At 42.4% G+C, this 16,475-nt stretch overlaps 2 protein-coding genes across 3 annotated transcripts; both read left to right on the top strand.

Moving 5' to 3' along the window:
* The first annotated feature begins 126 nt into the window (after positions 1–126).
* Positions 127–10,396, top strand: evc (EvC ciliary complex subunit 1). 2 transcript variants are annotated; one of them, XM_008409394.3, is made up of 20 exons: positions 127–549; positions 622–735; positions 1,176–1,262; positions 1,783–2,006; positions 2,084–2,168; positions 2,264–2,362; positions 2,434–2,562; positions 2,664–2,825; positions 3,427–3,643; positions 4,247–4,395; positions 4,522–4,620; positions 5,828–6,040; positions 6,172–6,281; positions 6,430–6,631; positions 6,836–7,060; positions 7,167–7,296; positions 7,477–7,579; positions 7,845–7,971; positions 8,073–8,169; positions 10,089–10,396. In XM_008409394.3, exons 1-20 carry the CDS (start codon positions 370–372, stop codon positions 10,235–10,237), a joined length of 2,901 nt encoding a protein of 966 aa, XP_008407616.1. In that variant the 5' UTR covers positions 127–369; the 3' UTR covers positions 10,238–10,396. The 2 variants fall into 2 exon arrangements, with proteins under 2 accessions (XP_008407616.1, XP_008407615.1); XM_008409393.3 differs by having other exon boundaries at positions 10,086–10,396.
* Positions 10,397–10,497: 101 nt separating this feature from the next.
* On the top strand, positions 10,498–15,723 carry minar1 (membrane integral NOTCH2 associated receptor 1). Its single transcript, XM_008409392.3, has 4 exons — positions 10,498–11,276; positions 11,955–13,962; positions 14,501–14,719; positions 14,851–15,723. Exons 2-4 carry the CDS (start codon positions 11,965–11,967, stop codon positions 15,043–15,045), a joined length of 2,412 nt encoding a protein of 803 aa, XP_008407614.1. The 5' UTR covers positions 10,498–11,276; positions 11,955–11,964; the 3' UTR covers positions 15,046–15,723.
* The last annotated feature ends 752 nt before the right edge of the window (positions 15,724–16,475 follow it).

Raw genomic sequence — 16,475 nt, 5'->3', positions numbered from 1 at the left:
CACACTCTTATCCCTAGTGAGAGGTCGCCAGTCCATCGCAGCAGAAAGCCATATCCACACTATTTGTTTGTGCCTTTATTTTGAAAAAACACGCCTAAGATTTCAGACCTAATTTGTTGGGTTTTGTGCATTGACTCCTCTTTGTGAATCTGGTCCGTTCATCGACTACAGCTTGAACCTTGTTTGTAAAGTAGAAACAAAAAAGTTTTGAAGTGACTTAAAGAATTTAAACAACATGAACGTCTTCTACGAAAGATTTGAGTCCGAGGATTTCAGCTTCTGCGATGAAGTTGCGGCTCTTTTGAGGTGTTACAGTATGAACCCAGACCAGGTCCGTGATCTGTCTATGTAGATTAAATCTTATCTGAAATGCCAACGGCGGAAGTGTCTCCGGAATGCAGCACCGATGTTCTGGTCAGTGTCGCCGAGTCGCTGCATGTGGATCCAGGACTGCTGACGGCGGCTGCAGTGTGTGGAGGGCTGTCCGGCATCCTGGCTGCAGCTCTCCTCTATGTCTTCTGCATGAAGCCTCTGTTGTTGACCAGACAAGTGAGCACAAATCGATTCCCCTTAATGATTTCCTTTAACCATAAAAGGCTACATTTACCCGTCTTCCTGCAGGTTTACAACGCAAGGAGGCTGCTGGAACCTGATGTTGGAAATATTGACTATAATCAAAGTGACTGTGTCAGCAACAGAGAGAAGGAGGCCCCGAGTGGCTCCGCCAATGACAAGGTGCTTATCTGGCTTCCTCTCAAACAGCATGTCCGAGTGACCTCATATACATATAAAGGCCGTCAATAATAATACTCGCGTCATTATTTTTAAGCATTTCAGAATAGAAAAGGGTTGAAAATAAAAGAATAGAAAACGCATTTTACTGGAAGTCTCAAAAGAGAAGAATACGGTATTTAGAAAGAAAAACATCAGTGTGTTAATATTTGTTGCTGCTTGTGTTGTCACCTATCTTATTACCAATAATGCATTTATAATCAGCTGATAAGAGTATCAAGTTTGTGAACCGCTGAAGAAATTACTACATTTATTTGCTGATATGTTCTAATCCATGATCTAATATCATATTGCTTATCGTTAATTCATTTTTAATTCATTCTTGCACCAATATCTACATCTTTAGAAGTGTTACTTTCCCATTGTTCATGTGCGATGTGCAGGAAAAGAAGTGTCCTCCTATGAATAGTGATGTGGCTGCATTTGCTTCCAGAGCCAAGGTGGTTTACCCAATCAACCAGAAATACAGAGTAAGTCCTTCTTCTGTCTTCTCACACACGACTGAAAACCTCAATATTTAATTTTTTTTTACCAAAATACTCTTTTGGCCCGACCTAAGCAACGTGTGCTTTAAGCAATAGCATAGTTTTGTTTGAAGAAAACATTAATACTGAAACAAAAAGATCACAAAATACTGTTTACTGAAAGATATTTAAGTGGCAAAATTATTTAACTTTATGTTATTTTGTAGGTAGTGAAGAATGTGAAAGCCAAGCAGCAAGTTATTCTTTATGATGATTATTTATAATAGTATCTGCAAAGTATTATTTAAGGGGTCTTGAATAGAAACAGATGCCACATTTTTCAGGATGTTTATTTGTGAAAGAAAATGGCCAAATCCTATCACTTGACAATTATGCTTTACTTTGTTTTGGTCTCTTACACAAAGTCCCAAAGTGGTGCTATGAATGGTTTAGCATGCATTTTAATGGCAATACCGATACAAAATTATCATTTTTCTTTTATCCTTTTTCACCATCTTCTCGTCAGCCGTTGGCAGACGGCGCGTCAAACCCGTCCCTCCATGAGCAATCAAAGTTGCCGCCGATGCCTAATGAGGACTCGTCCTCATCCTCCGACGGAGAGTCTCTCAGCCAGGAGCAGGACAACAACGACAGCAGTCAGTTCCTCTCCAACATGGAGCTCCCTACGAGCCTGCAGAACCAGAGTTTCACCAGAGTCTTCCACTACCCCCACACACTGACACACACCGGGTGGGAGCCGCACACCTTCTGGAGGTTATGTGTTACCAAGACAACGCGGCATCCTGGTAACTATGTTGTCTTTACAGCTTTGAAGGCAGGATCGGCCTCTACTGTTTGGCCTTGCAGGAAGTGCAACAGCGCAGCTTTCAGCTTCAGGAAGAAAAGTATCTGGTGAGCTTGTGATGGTAGATTAATTTGTCAATATGCACCACAAACATGCGCAAATGATGCCAATTATTACCATGTTGTTTTACTGCGCACTTCAGATTTTCCTGCAGATGCTTAAAGTTATATTCAGCACTCGGTTTCCAAAGGACAAAAACGACGCGGACTTCGCCAAGGATACACTTCTGATGCAAGAAAAGGTACAAACAGATGTTTAAAATCAGTTCCACGCCTTCATTTTGTTGCATTGAAATGAATCTCTCATTTTAAGAAACTGAATGAGTTGAGAAAACGGCTGGCAACGGGCCAAACCACCAAAGAGACGATCCAGGATGCTTTCTGTTCCCTGGAGGAGATTGAGAGAGCTCAGAAAGATCTCCTTGAACGCAACCTTCAAACGGTAACTGGAGCCCTGATTCCCCCCCCCCAAAAAAAAAATTGGCGTAAATCTGCTAGATAGCTTAAAGGATGAGTGTGACTCGTTTTATTGTGTCTTCATAGTCTAAAAGTTTCAGCTCACAACTGGAGGATTTATGTCAGCTTCTTTTGAGGAGGAAAAGCGGCTTCTCTCCTGAGGAAGCACATGATGACATCCTGTCCGTCGTTCAGACTCTCTTGACAGTAGAGGAGCATCTGACAACGTTACAGGAAGCTGATCTGAAGGTAACGCAGCATTGTTTTTGGTCGGGGTGTCATTCATTTTCTTGTCTCATACTTTTTTTGGATCAGATTACTAGTCCTTTGAGGAATTATTTAGTCTCTGGTTCCTTAAAATTTTGAGTGAATTTCACACTTCATGAATTCCAAGAAAAAGAAATATATATTGAAAGTTTCAGAGAGAGACCAACACTAGTGGGTGCGTAGCTGTGAACAGGAAGAAAAAAAGAAAAAAATAATTAGTTCTCAAAGCTTCATGCAAATCCAAATCTGAAAAGTGTGGCATGCATTTGTATTCAGCCCCACTTAGTTCATACTTCATTGTTGCTATTACATCTACAGGTTTTTTTTTTCGGGATATATCTCTAACATTTTATCCATTCTTCAACCTGAGCTGTGAATCTCTGCAGCTCCTCCAGAGTCAGCATTGCTTTCTTGGCTGATCTCCTTGTGCAGCCAACCAGCTTTGGTGGATTGCAATATTTTAGCAGTGGATAGATCGTTGCTCTCTGACATTATCTAACTTCTGAAGACAGTTTGTGGCACTGGAATTTATTTTTCATTTGTAAAATACTTGTACAAATCCTTGTACATATGTTTTTTTTAGAGAACATTGGAGAGGTTGCTGTGGTGGGAGGAGTTGTCGGGGCTCGTCCAGTCCCAGCCTGCCTTGCTGAGGTGGGAAGTGACTCTGAGAATGGGTTTGATCGCCACAAGACTGGAGCAGCTCATGAACGACGAAAGCTCGAAGCTTAACCCGGCGGAAACTATTCTCTCTGAGATTCAGGCTGGTCTGACCGAAGGGCTTCAACGGAGCACTGAGGGTAAGATGCAGAACCTAAACATGTCATGGAGGAATGGCTCCAAAATATAAAAGGATAACTGCATCAGTGTAACAATGTGTGTGTATTTCTGCTCCTTTCTGGCTGCATCTTGCAGTGCTCAACATTCAGCCTACTTTTCTAACTTTAAGGACCTACTCTTTTAAAATAGAGCATTTTCTGGGATTTCTCTTTAGCTCCTCCAATAAGGCCAGGTTATTTTAGGAGAGCACACAATGTCATTCATAATAATGTCTCCCAGATTCTTATGCAGCCTCTTGTGAAACTGTCCTGCAGGCACTATGGGTATTCAATGAAACGACAACAGTGTTTAAACATAATCTGGATTTGAAGCACATAGCCGACCAGCAGTTTATCACCTATTTCTTTACTCACATTTAGTGATTTTGTTAGTCACTTTTATTACTAAAAGTGACTAACTTTTAGTAATAAAAGTTAGTCACTTTTATGACTAACTTTTATGACTGTGGAGAGGCGAAGCTGTTGCTAATTGCTCAATTAAAACTCCTATGTTCTGCCTGTATTGAAGCCTGTTTATGTTGTATTTATGGAAATAGATTTAGGTTTGCTGCTTTTATTTTACAGAATGTACAAAGAAGACAAGGGAGCTGGTGACTGAAAAGTGCCGCAAAAAGGAGTCCAAGAAGAAGAAACTTCAGAAGAGTCAGATGAATGAGAGGAGTAAAGCTCTGGAGCTGGGACTGACTCGCTGTGACCTGCAGGAGCAAACCTCTGTTAGAACACTTTGTCTGTTTCCTGGGTTATAATTTTCTGTTGGGCTTTGTTTTTCCTTACTTTTCTTTTTTTAAAGCTGTATTTATTGAAACTTGTAGCTGATTCTGAGCTAACTCTGACCTCAGATCTACCAGGAGCTACTGATGAGACAAAGGAAGCAGATCTCTGATTTGGAGTTGCACCAGGATAACAAAATTGCAGACGCCCTCTGCAGCCTTTGGAAGGTAAAGCAATTGAATTGTGAGTTGTTAAATTGTGTGCTGGTGATGAAGAGCTGACCCATAAGCTGTAGGTGTTGTTGGTTGTTAGAGGCTGATATCGGTTCAAGTTAAAAAACCCTTATAAACACTTATAGAAATACCAAGGCTCTTCAACGCTCTTTAACGGCGATGGTGCAGCTAACGTTGCAGTACCGTAATTCTGCCACACTTCGCGCTATCTGAAAAATTCCAACGGTTTCTGAAAGGGGAGACGTTGCGCTCTCCAGCCAATATCGGGTTTTTACGGTAAATTCACTCCCGCCGTAGTAGGGAGCAAAATTAATCTGAGGAGCAATCTTTTAATAGACGGTAAATTGCGAAACTGAAACTGACTGGCTAGATATTGAAAGTTCTAGTTGGTATGGATCTATGGGCAAATATATTTACTCACAGGACATTTAAAGAACTGCATACAATTAAAATAAGCAAAAAAAAAGAACTATCCAGGCGGAGATTTTAAATTTAGGATATAAAGGGTTTTAACCTCCTCTTCCTAGATAACTTTCTACTAGCACTTCATAGTTTATAAGGTAGCCACAATGTAACTCAGCGATATGACAGAAGCTTTACCTTTGGGCCTTAACACTGTTTGAAGAAAGAAGAAAGGACAATGATTATACATAAAGAATACATAAAAACAGCATCAACAGCATGCAAATTCTTTCAGTTCCTAACACTACCAGGTGTGCCAACAATAACTATTTGGTGCAGAAGTTTGAGTTGATGAGAGACTTTTTTAAAGTCTGCTATTTCTTTGATGGCGTTAATAATTTTGTTTTTTCTAAGACTACTCAAAATACGCAAAAAGTCGGTATCGGCAAGACAGAGATTTAGAAATTAGCCACAACAAAATTTATTGGTGCGTTTCTATGTTATTTCTACCATACTTCACACTAAACTAAAACTGGTCCTGCATGCTAATAGCTGGATAAAAAAGGGGGGAAGCTCTTAATATAAACTAAAGCTCAGCTTTGTTGTTAGTAGATTTATGAAACAATATATATAAAAAAAAATTTCTCATGATTGGTCATTGCATGTTATTGCAAGTCGGTGTTGAAGATTTTTATTTTTAACATGTTATAAATGTGCAGCTGTGTCACTCAGTCTACCTACCTACTCTGTGTATTGTATATGTGTGTGCTTATGCTGATGAGTAATCCTGCGCCTCCAGAAACTTCGGGCCCTTTGGTCAAACAGGCTGAGTGAGATAGCCAGGGACATCTTTCTGGCCTCTGTTCCCACTCAGCTGAACCTCACTGCTGAGCGCTGTGAGAGTCTATGGCTGGAAGTGGAGCAGGAGCTGGCTGATCAGCTGCAGCAGGCAGAGAGCACCGCCAGGCAGCAGCTGGACGACATCAGGACAGAACTGGAGAAGGATCAGCAGGTAGACACCAGGCTGTGAATCAAATGTCTCCTTGGCAGCCGAATTCCTGTGAAGAAAATTATGAATCTATCTAGTTTTCATCTTAATTCGCTCCTTCACAGAGCTTGAAACGCAGTCTGTCCTTTTTGTAGGTGTGGATTGAAGGGATGGCTCTGGGGCAGTGCTGTCTCAAACATCTGGGTGAACAGCAGATGGAAATCATTCAAGCTATGGTGGCCAGACAGAGCTACACTCTTAGCAGGTGAAACTTGGGGGGCTTGGGGGGGGCATGTCAGCATTGCAACCACACTGAAGATCCACATAAACGCACATTTAAATTAACGGTAGAGGTTTTTTTTTTCCCGGTGTAGATATGTTCCCTTATTAATGCTGCATGATTTTTCTCTTAGTGACATAGGGAAGCTGATAGAGAAGAAACACAAGCACCTCTCGCTGCTGATGGAGCGGTCCTTTACTGTCCGGCACTTCAGTCTGCAGCTGCTGAAAGAGATGAGGCTCTGCAAACTAAAGGTGCTCTCTCAGACTGACTTCAGAGCTCTGCTAGTGGAAGAGCCCAGTAAAACCCAACCCTGTGTTGATTCAGCTCTCAAGGTAGGAAAAGTGATGCATGCTCTGGTTGCACTTACAAACGATGTGTTCACAGACCAGAAAAAAAAAAGAAATTGGACTTTTAGTTTCTAGCCTGCGGTCGGTCTTCAATTTCTTGATGCATCTCTGTCTGAAACAATTGAACCACCTACTTTTCATCCACTGGGATGAAACACCGTCTTAATTCCCCCGATTGTCTCCATACAGAACAGCAGGGCCAGCCTCGCAGAGAGGCACCTGGGTCCAGAAAGCAAGCTACTGGAGAACAACCTCCAGCAGGAGTTCCTGTCTGAGCTGGAAGCCGCCACGGAGCTTCTTCAGAGCCACGCGCAGCTGGCGCTAGGCAACGCCCTCAGCCATGCCGTCCATCACAAGATGGAGGCCGTGCCCACACAGTCACAGAGTTCCTCTAAACACGACCCGAGCCTGAGAGTAGGGGCTTGTTTGACCATCTTAATCTGAGAGTAGGAGTAATTGGTGCCAACCAAAATACAGAACATAACAGGTTTTAATTTCCTTTTTTTTTCCTTCACCTTAGCAACACCTGACTGAGGCTGCAGCAGAGAGCGTCTACTTGACCAAAGATTCTCTCAGGGCGTTGGTTCACATCTATTACTCTGACCTACGAGATATTTCTAGTAATCTGGATCAGTCAAACATAAACCATGGTAGGATTGCCTTACCGGCATGACGTTTAGCTTCTTGATCTAAATGTTCTGATGTCTGTTGTATATCAACTGATTTTCTGCCTTTTTGCGCAGGCTGCCGTATGCATAAAACGCTATTGCTAAACCGAAAAATAAAAAAGACGCTTGACTATTTCATTTTGTTTTTGCAAACTTTTTCAGAGATGAATAAGAGGAAAGATGGCAGGAGCCAGCTGAACAGAGCTTTGCTGAGAGAACTTGTGAACTGGGGCAAGAGACCCGCCTCTGCAGAGTTTCAGCAAAGGTAGTAGAGTTCATCAGAGGAATTATTGTGTTAATCAAGACCATCATAGTGGATTTTAAGAGATCTGTTATGTGATAGAGCAAAATTGTAGCATAGAATCACACTAAAGTATATTGAAGTTTGCTGTTGTGATTGGATAAAATGGAAAAGAAGGTATTTTGAGAGGCAGTGTAGAAAAACGCAAACAGTAGTTACAATTTTAGATGGACTATGTTAAGTAAATAAGAATAATTAACTCTTTGCGCTTGTTTTCATGCATGGTTAGGGTGGAGCTGAATAAAAAAACGCTCCTTGAGAAAAGTCATCTGGATCAGGAGAGGATTTACGAGGAGCTGAGGAAGAAAAAAGTAGAGCTGGACCAAAGCATGGAGCGGATCAAAGCCCAGTTAATGGTTGGTGTGGCACTGTAATTTTCTATTTGTCGCCAGGTGAGTGAATTTGTTTATGTTGCAGCGATGCTGATTGAGAGCGCTGTGTTGTCTGCATCCATTAGGAGGCAGAAGAAAGCTTCATTACCGAGCTGGCAGCGGTAGCCCGCGTTTCTGTCCACAGTGCAGACCAGAAGTCCAGCAGCGAGGAGGACAACTCTGGTAAGCAATCTTACCCAGGGGTAAGAAAGTTTAAGGTCATTCTGACATTGAGAGAATTTATGTTCTTTCTGCCACACACAGAAACACATTTAGGCAATCCTGATTATTTCTGGATATTGGTGTAAAGGTTTTTGGTTGCTATGTTCATGTCGAATGTAAAGGTTCAGAAATGAACAATGTAAAACCATGTTTTTAAGTATTGAAACTAAGTATCCACTTTTCTTCATTTTGTGTCCATATTAAGTTTTTGTCTTTAGCAGTAGAGTGTATCTAAATAGGACTTAAATAGAGTGACTACTTGGTCGGTGACAATGTAAATATCATTTCATTGCTATTTGTGCCACAAGTGACATGTACTTAAACACTGTCTGATATTTTTATTTCTGTTGTCCAAACTAGGGCACACACAATATCAAGAAAGTATTTCATTGTGATACTACTGATATGAGGTGCAATGATAAAATCAATTCATCCATATTTTTTTTGGATAATTTCCTTCCTTTACCATCAGATCAGACAACTTCTCCACTTTCTTCCGTTAGCTGTAGCATCTCAAGCACTAGAGGTAAACATCAGGTTTTAGCAGTGAGACTCCATCCAGCTGGTCAAATATATCAAAGATTTGCTGGATTTGCATGCCTGACACTTCAACTATAATATCCTGACAAGTATAGCATCTGAGCAATCTTGCAATTGTAATAATGCACACATGGATATTGCGAAGACGACTGAAATTCAGTATAATATGGAGCTCTCGCCTGAAACTTTGCAGAGAGAATCCTTTAATGTTGGATAATTGGACTCTTGGATGAATCAAATCTTGCAGCATACCCTTGAAGATGTCAGAATTTAACCTAACATATTTTCCGCACTATAAGGCGCACCTAAAAACCTTCAATTTCCCCAAAAGCCGACAGTGCGCCTTATAATCCGGTGCGCCTTATATATGGACCAATAATGAGCTAATACAGGTCTAGCAACTATGGTAAGCAGCCGCCGATTTCATTTTCCCCCGTAGAAGAAGAAGCGCGCAGTGCATGCTGGGATAGTTGTCAGAACGCTGGTTTGTTAATAAAGTTTGATACTACATTTAAAGCCAGGGGGGGGGCGGAGGGGCGGGGAAAGAGAGACAGAGACTGCGGCGGCAGCGTGTCAATTGGTCTGTGTTACCCAGAAAGCAGTTGGGCACAATATCGCAACACCAACACCGTGAGTGAAACAACGACTGGGGCAGCCTACTATATTAAGTACTCGGGGACCACTTCTTTACAAATGTGGATGTGTAATAATAGAGTGCGGAACAAATTGGCAACCCAAACTGAAGCGTCTATTCTATGCGCCTTATATATGAAAAAGTTTTAAAATAGGCCATTCATTGAAGGTGCGCCTTATAGTGCGGAAAATACGGTACGTTAAACGGGCACGTTGAACATAAAGTTTTTGAAAGCTTTTCGGATATTCTTTGGGCTATCTTTTCCTTTTATCATTCTTTTTCAGGCTCATTTTTAAAAAAAAATTGTGTCTTTTAAAACAATCCACTTTAGAACTATTTTGGCATTTCTGAATCATTGTTGTGGGGTTATCACCAAATCTTCTATTCTTCAGACCCTTAAACGATTTGCTGAAAGTGTGTATGGTAGCCAGCCTACATTCTGCTGCTCAACAACCATGCTGTTTACAGCTTACCACCTGTAGTTTTACAACTGCGTTAAAGCAATGATGGATGAAGCTTGTTTAGTTTCCAGTTTGCATCAACAAACGGGCAGTGATTCATACAACTGGAGAAACATCCAGTCATCCCAGCACTTTATCTGTAATCCTGTGACCAGGACTTAAAGATGTGGGAGTAGTATGAATGTCAAACTGGTGAACCTACCAGTATTTTCTGTTGTCTTTCATCACATGTTGTTTTTCAGCAGGTGAACAGAGTACCAAGATACTCGACCTTCTGGCCCTGAACCCAGCATTAGACCCAGCCTTGAATCCTTCTTTGACTCCACTGTTTGCAACTCCTGTGATGAAATCAAAGCCAAAGAAGAAAGAAGAGAGAGAGTTTCATCTCTCCTGAAATTCCTACAGGACAATTGGAGTACTTGTATAGTATTGATATTTTTATACCAACTGGACTGAACTGGTTTATGTCAATTAGGTTAATTAAGTTTATCCTTTGTTTGGATGTATTTTTTTTCTACCAGGAAACAATAAAAGTCGAAAATAATGAAGTAGACTGATCTTGTCAAGCTCTGTTTCTTCTTCTACTCGTCTTGCCATTAAAACTGCAATACAACGGATTTGACACTAATGCATTGCTGGCCATACTGACACCCGTACCGTGGCTCGTTCACTGCATTGATTCTTGAGTGCATGGAGATGATGGATACCCTGGCCTCCCTCTCGGCGAGTTGTTAGATGAATTAGAGATGTCCTTCCTGATTGTAGCAGAGTGCTGCTACTCAACGATGAAAGCCTCGCCCTTTTTCTTGCTCTAATGGAGTTTTAAGTACAAGCCCTTATGGATGATAATGCAGAGTAATAGTGAAAAGTCTGGGAGTCTGGCAGACATCTCTGTGTGCAGGAATCTAGTGGGAAATTTTAGCCCAGACCTTTGTGTTTCCTGTCAGCGGCGATGTTTTATGTGTGTCAATTAACAACCATCAATTTTTCATCTGCCCCTTTAATTGTATTGCTAAGCTTGCACCCATAACCAGCTTTTGTTATGGTACCCTGAGAAAATGTAGACCAGATCCACTCACACGTCCGCGTTGACCTGCCAAGATTATCTATGCGGGTTCAGTTAGATGTGTTCGTACGATCGCCTTTGCAAGTGTCGCGGCTGCTGATCTGTGATGAGGGGAAACCGTTTGGATGTATTCTGAGGTCCCTCTGGGGCCTGCAGGGACTTGTGGGAAGATGACCTGATTTCTAATTTTCTCCTCTCCTGCCTGGGCTCTGGGCTTCTCGCTTTCACAATCTGAGAAAACCGGAGAAGGGACCGTGAGGGGATGATGAGCCGACCCAGCCAGAGCTACTTGGACTATGCAAACACACTAATGTGGATTTTGTTGATGGATCCAAGAGTGGCTTTAAATCTTTGCCAGTAGATTCAGGTGAGTAAAAATAGACGCAAGTAAATGGAGCTAGAGTTGCTGCATGTTTACAACTTCTATTGGATTTTCAGTGATGTCCTAGAACAAAAAAACGTGTTGATGTACCTTCATTAAATGTTGGATGTAATGGCTTGTTCTAATTAAACTTATGCTGTCTTTAAATACAGTATCAAATAATCATCATCATTATATGGTACACTTGCAAAGTGGCACTTATGGCCCGGAGCTGTTAACAGAGTTAAGTGGAATAAAGATGTCCAGAGAGGTAAAGATGTGCGCAGTGTGACGGCGTCATTAAATCAGATGACCAGTTATTTTAGGACCACAAAATAAGGTCGCTCCTTCACTCCATCTGAGAAAGGCATTTTTCCTGCTTAGAAGGTTGCTGTATAAATTCAGTTGATGCATTATAGCTGAAAGAAACCTGCAGAGTAGGGAAATTAAACATTCTACTGATTATTATGTTTTAGTTAAACCTGCTACTGTAATATTGCTAATTAAGCAATAGAGAAGTTTGTGTCATTTCGATTATTGGTGGCCGCTTCTTTTTGGCTGTCATTTACAACAAAAGGGCTTGTTATGATTAGTTACGCTAAGCACAGTTTAAAGGAAAAGTCTTTCAAGATTAAGCTACAACCTGTTATTTATTTTTTTGCTTACTATTTGCTCTCCTAACAGGTGAGCTCCAATGGCTGACTTGCAGCAGGAATATCCTGTGGTCCTCCTGGGCATCCTGGAGGAGCTGGCCAACATGCGGCAGTGGCTGACATTCCAGGACCTTTGTCGCATGGTCAGCACCCGCTTCGACCTCGAGCACCTCGTCGAGCTCAGGGCTTTACTGTTTGCTGCCGCCAGCAGGGATCCCTGTTTCCCCGCCACGCTGTTCCGAGATCGGGTTTCCACCAGAGGCCAGGGACTTTCACCCATAGGGGTCGCTGCAGACATTGTGACTATCTTCAATCTCATTCAGATGACAGGTGGGGTCTCTGAAAGCAACCATCCAATGAGAGCCCAGACAGTAATCCCTGTCGACCAGTCGCCTGGTCCCAATCTGCCTGGTTTACACCCCTTGAACATTCCTGGTCGAGAACGAGCAAGCACTCACATTGACTTCAGTGGGAGGCCCATCGACCAGCACTTGCTTTTTCCAAAATCAAATTATTCTGCTCGCAAGCGCGGAAGTCTTCCCCCGGATCCCATTTCATTTGTGTCCTCCCCTCCCGCCCGGACGAGGGCTGTATCTTTTGACTTGCCTCACACTACATACTCATACTCCAGCAGTCCAAATCTTAATGAGGTAATGAAGAATATCTACCTGCCTCTGGAAACGGACAGTGAGTCGAGTGGAGAATCTGCAGCAATGGAGGTGTTTGAAGCTGAACCGGGATCATCGGTTGACCAGAAGAGAAGCACCTTTAGGAAGGACTTCCACAACCAGCCTCCTCTGATACCACAGGTGACAGTCAGCAGTGAATCTCCTAGTCCTAAATCAGGTCATGCAGGCTTTGACAATCACAGCTTTGAAATGATCCCAAATCCTTATCCATCGCCTACAGCAGTTCATGTGTCACCTGAACAGCGTGCCAAAGCTAAACATGAGAGCTTTGATGATCTGCAGGATTCAACCTATTTTGGACCAGGCTCAATGCCAGAGCCATCTCCTCGACACCTTCGACCGCCCAAGACACAGAGAGCCATCTGGAGTAATAAGAGCCACAGTCTGGAGGACCGGATAGGCATTGGCAGCATCGATATGGGGATGGAATCACAGACAGCACAACTTCCAAGGCGATCTACCCCTGCTATAAGTGGGTCCTCAGGAGGTGAGAGTGTAGATAGTGGACTGCCAAGTGGAGGTGATAAGCTAAAGGCTCAGGCAACACAGACTGACCCACCGGATCCACGGAGACTCCGGAGCCTGGTCCACGCTGATCGCCTCTCTTTCATGACTTCATTAGATGACCCTGAGTTTGGCGAGGATGACATCAGTGCAATCTTCCGCTTCTTAGATGACATAAGCATGTGTGGATCCACAGGAGTGCTGCACCCCAACGATGGCACTGCTAACCAGGACACCCCTGAGGCCCGACGTGGTCGCTTGGGTCAACTCCAAAGACTTTTCCATTCCCTGGAGAGCAGTGATGATGGGCTAAAGGCCAGCGTCTGCAAGTTGTTGCTTCGTATGAGTCAAATAGAAAGACAACTGGAGTCACTGAATGATGTGAAGGCTGAGATTTCTCAGGTACTCTCTGCTTTACAGCGATTGGATGAAAAGATCCAGCAGCCTGTCCTTGGTGGTGGTGAAAGCACAGGTGATAGATGGCTTGAGCCTCTCAGTGGCGTGTCCTCTTTTATGAGCCACCCTATAACTCCCTCTGACTCATCAGAGCCTCAGCCACTGTCTGCAACCGGACATCTGTTTCCAGGGACCAGCACAAGTAGCCTGGACTGGAGCCGATGGAACACCACTGGAGATCAGACGGAAAGCAGCAAAGGTCAAACAGATTCCAAAGGGCAGAAAGAAGGGAAGAAGGACGCATCATCTCTTCGTGCCTCCAAAACCCAGCTTGACGATAAAAGTCCCTCTGATAGCAAACAACTGAACATCCCTAATTCTGCAAGAGACTGGTCGGTGTCATTTTCAAAAAATAAAGATGGTAAAGCATCGCAAAGAAAAATCAGACAGGTAAAAAACTTCTGCTTATCTCAGTCAACTTATATACCATGTTTTACAGACTGTAAGCAACACTTTTTTTTCATAATTTAGCTGATCCTACAACTTATACAGGTTTTGTTTTTATCTCCATGACATGTTTTGACATAGCATAAATTCATACTGACTGACATTAGCTCAGGATTTAACATTTCCATCTGCCGTTGTGCGGAAAGTTAAACACAGGCTGGCAAGACGGCCAAAGCTCAAGAAATGGGCCCACATTTGCATTTTTTGACTGGTGTGTCTTTTGCGCTTTAGTGACTTATGGCCTGCAGAATACAGGATATATTTTAATAAGTTTCTACAATGCATCGTGGTGCAACCTATGTATCTTTTACGTTTCTCAATAGTAATAGAATTGTTTTTGCATAATCTGCACATTTTTATTGTATCCATCCGTGTCCATTATGTTCATTACGTGGATGTTTGAAAGATTAAATTGAAAAAAATGAGTTGCTTTTACTTTTGATTTATCTAAAATCTATGTTTGGTTTGTTTTTTATTCCAGGGAGATCAGTCAGACAGCACTACTAACCTGCTTTCCCAAAAGCCTGCCAGCATGGTGGAACAAGTGTTTAACTCGTCCCTGTTCCGTCACAAAGATAACAGCTTAACAGGGGGGCTTGGGTCTGGGAAGGTCATTGACCCCAGACTGGCTGAGGGAAGAGGGAGAGCCATATGGACAGTCGATGACAGAGAGGCACGAATCTCCCCTTTGGACCTACAGGTAGGAAATATTGACTCTATAAGTGCTACAAGCATTTATTGATATTCTCTTTGTTACATAGTACCTGGTTTAAGACATCAGTAATTTAGTCTGTCAATAAAGAAAAAAACAAGTAGCATTTTATTTTTCAGGGTCAGGAGTCTCTGAACCCCAACAACATGGAGTTCTGGATGGATGACATCTACACTCCAGGCTACGACGGTCTGCTCAGGCGTAAAGAAGCCAACCTCCGCCGACTCAAGATATGCAAGCTGGTTGCCCTCATTGCCACCATTGTGGCTATTATCCTCATCATTGTCATTCTCATTTGCACCATGGGCACATGAACACCCTCACAGAGAACATACGCTGTTGCCTATTCTATTTTCTTTTATTCCTTCTTAACTTTCAGCAGCCACGTCATGTACTCGGAAACTTGCACGGCATCCTAAATGAAGATTAATAAACAAGAGACCCTGACTCCTGGACTCTAAAACTAGACTGGTGATTTGTAAAGCCTGAGTACTTCTAGTTCTTAGCATGATATGCCATGGCTTATTGCATCAGAAAAAAAACAGCCTGAAAATGATTTCCCATCCCATTTTTGTACCCATTGCTGGGATTTATTTGAAGATGTATGATATCAACATAGCAGATGGTTGCAAGCAGAACTCATTATATATGAGAACAGTTCTGGTTGAACATAATTGAAGCTAACAACACTGAGCCAATTGGCAATGGTTTCAATCTATTTTATTGTTTTGTGTCCTCTCTTTTGGTACATTGCATTGTATTTCAGCACTGAGCACTGCCTGCTGTTCTTTTGAGAACAATCCAGGGCTAATTTCTCACTTATGTCAGATAAGAGTTGTACCAGTAGGTGAGAGTTTGGGTAATTTGTAGTATTGGATAGCGTGTCCGAGGGTTATTGTTTTCTTTTAGTTGGAATGTACTTGAACTTCCTTTCAGCTACATTACACACTGCTCAAACAAGCTGGAATCAATAAAAATATTATTTTTATAGAGTTCTCTCCCGTTTCTTTCAAACAGGAAATGTAATCTGCTTAATCCGCTTATCTAGGGCGCAGGGTGTTTACCGGAGGTCAGGTTTCAACAGTCAAAGATGGTTGTTGTCAATGATGCTTTGGATGTGGAGCAGTGAAGGAAAGCAAACGCCTCTTCCAGTAAACACTCTCCGAGTGGGAGATTCCACTTGCAACTCAATTGATGGGAAGACTGAAGTGCACCAACGTGTACATTATTTTTTGACAGGACTCACTTGCCCAGAGCTTCTTTACATACCTGCAGACTCACTCAACACCATCAGAGTCTTCTGGTTTTCATTCACTTGTTGGGTCACATCCCATTAGATGGGATGTGACATTAACAGTCACAAGGTTAACTTAGGAAAGCAGGTATATTTGACAAGATGTCTGAGATTGAGCGGTGAGAGTAACTCAAAGCATTTAGGCTTTCAAAGCCCACTTGGGTCAATCAAAGAATGTCAAGCCTTTGAGTAGATGATCTACTGAAGAGAAGACCGCAGGTGTCGCTCCCATCAAACCGACTCACTGACAGACTCACTAAAACTGGGCAATAAAAACTTTAAAAATGTGGTTTGGTTTGATAAGTCTCTATTTCAGCTGTGGCATTCAGATAACAGGGTCTAAATCTGGAGTAAACATGAAAGCATGGATCTAATTAAGGATCCAGGCTGGTGGTTGGGGTGGTATAATGGCATGTGGGATATTTTCCAGACACACTCATTGCCACTTAG

This window comes from Poecilia reticulata, chromosome 5, assembly GCF_904066995.2.
Source record: "Poecilia reticulata chromosome 5, P_reticulata-male-v2, whole genome shotgun sequence".
NCBI classification, from domain to species: domain Eukaryota; kingdom Metazoa; phylum Chordata; class Actinopteri; order Cyprinodontiformes; family Poeciliidae; genus Poecilia; species Poecilia reticulata.
This window is presented reverse-complemented; position numbering and strand designations above follow the sequence as displayed.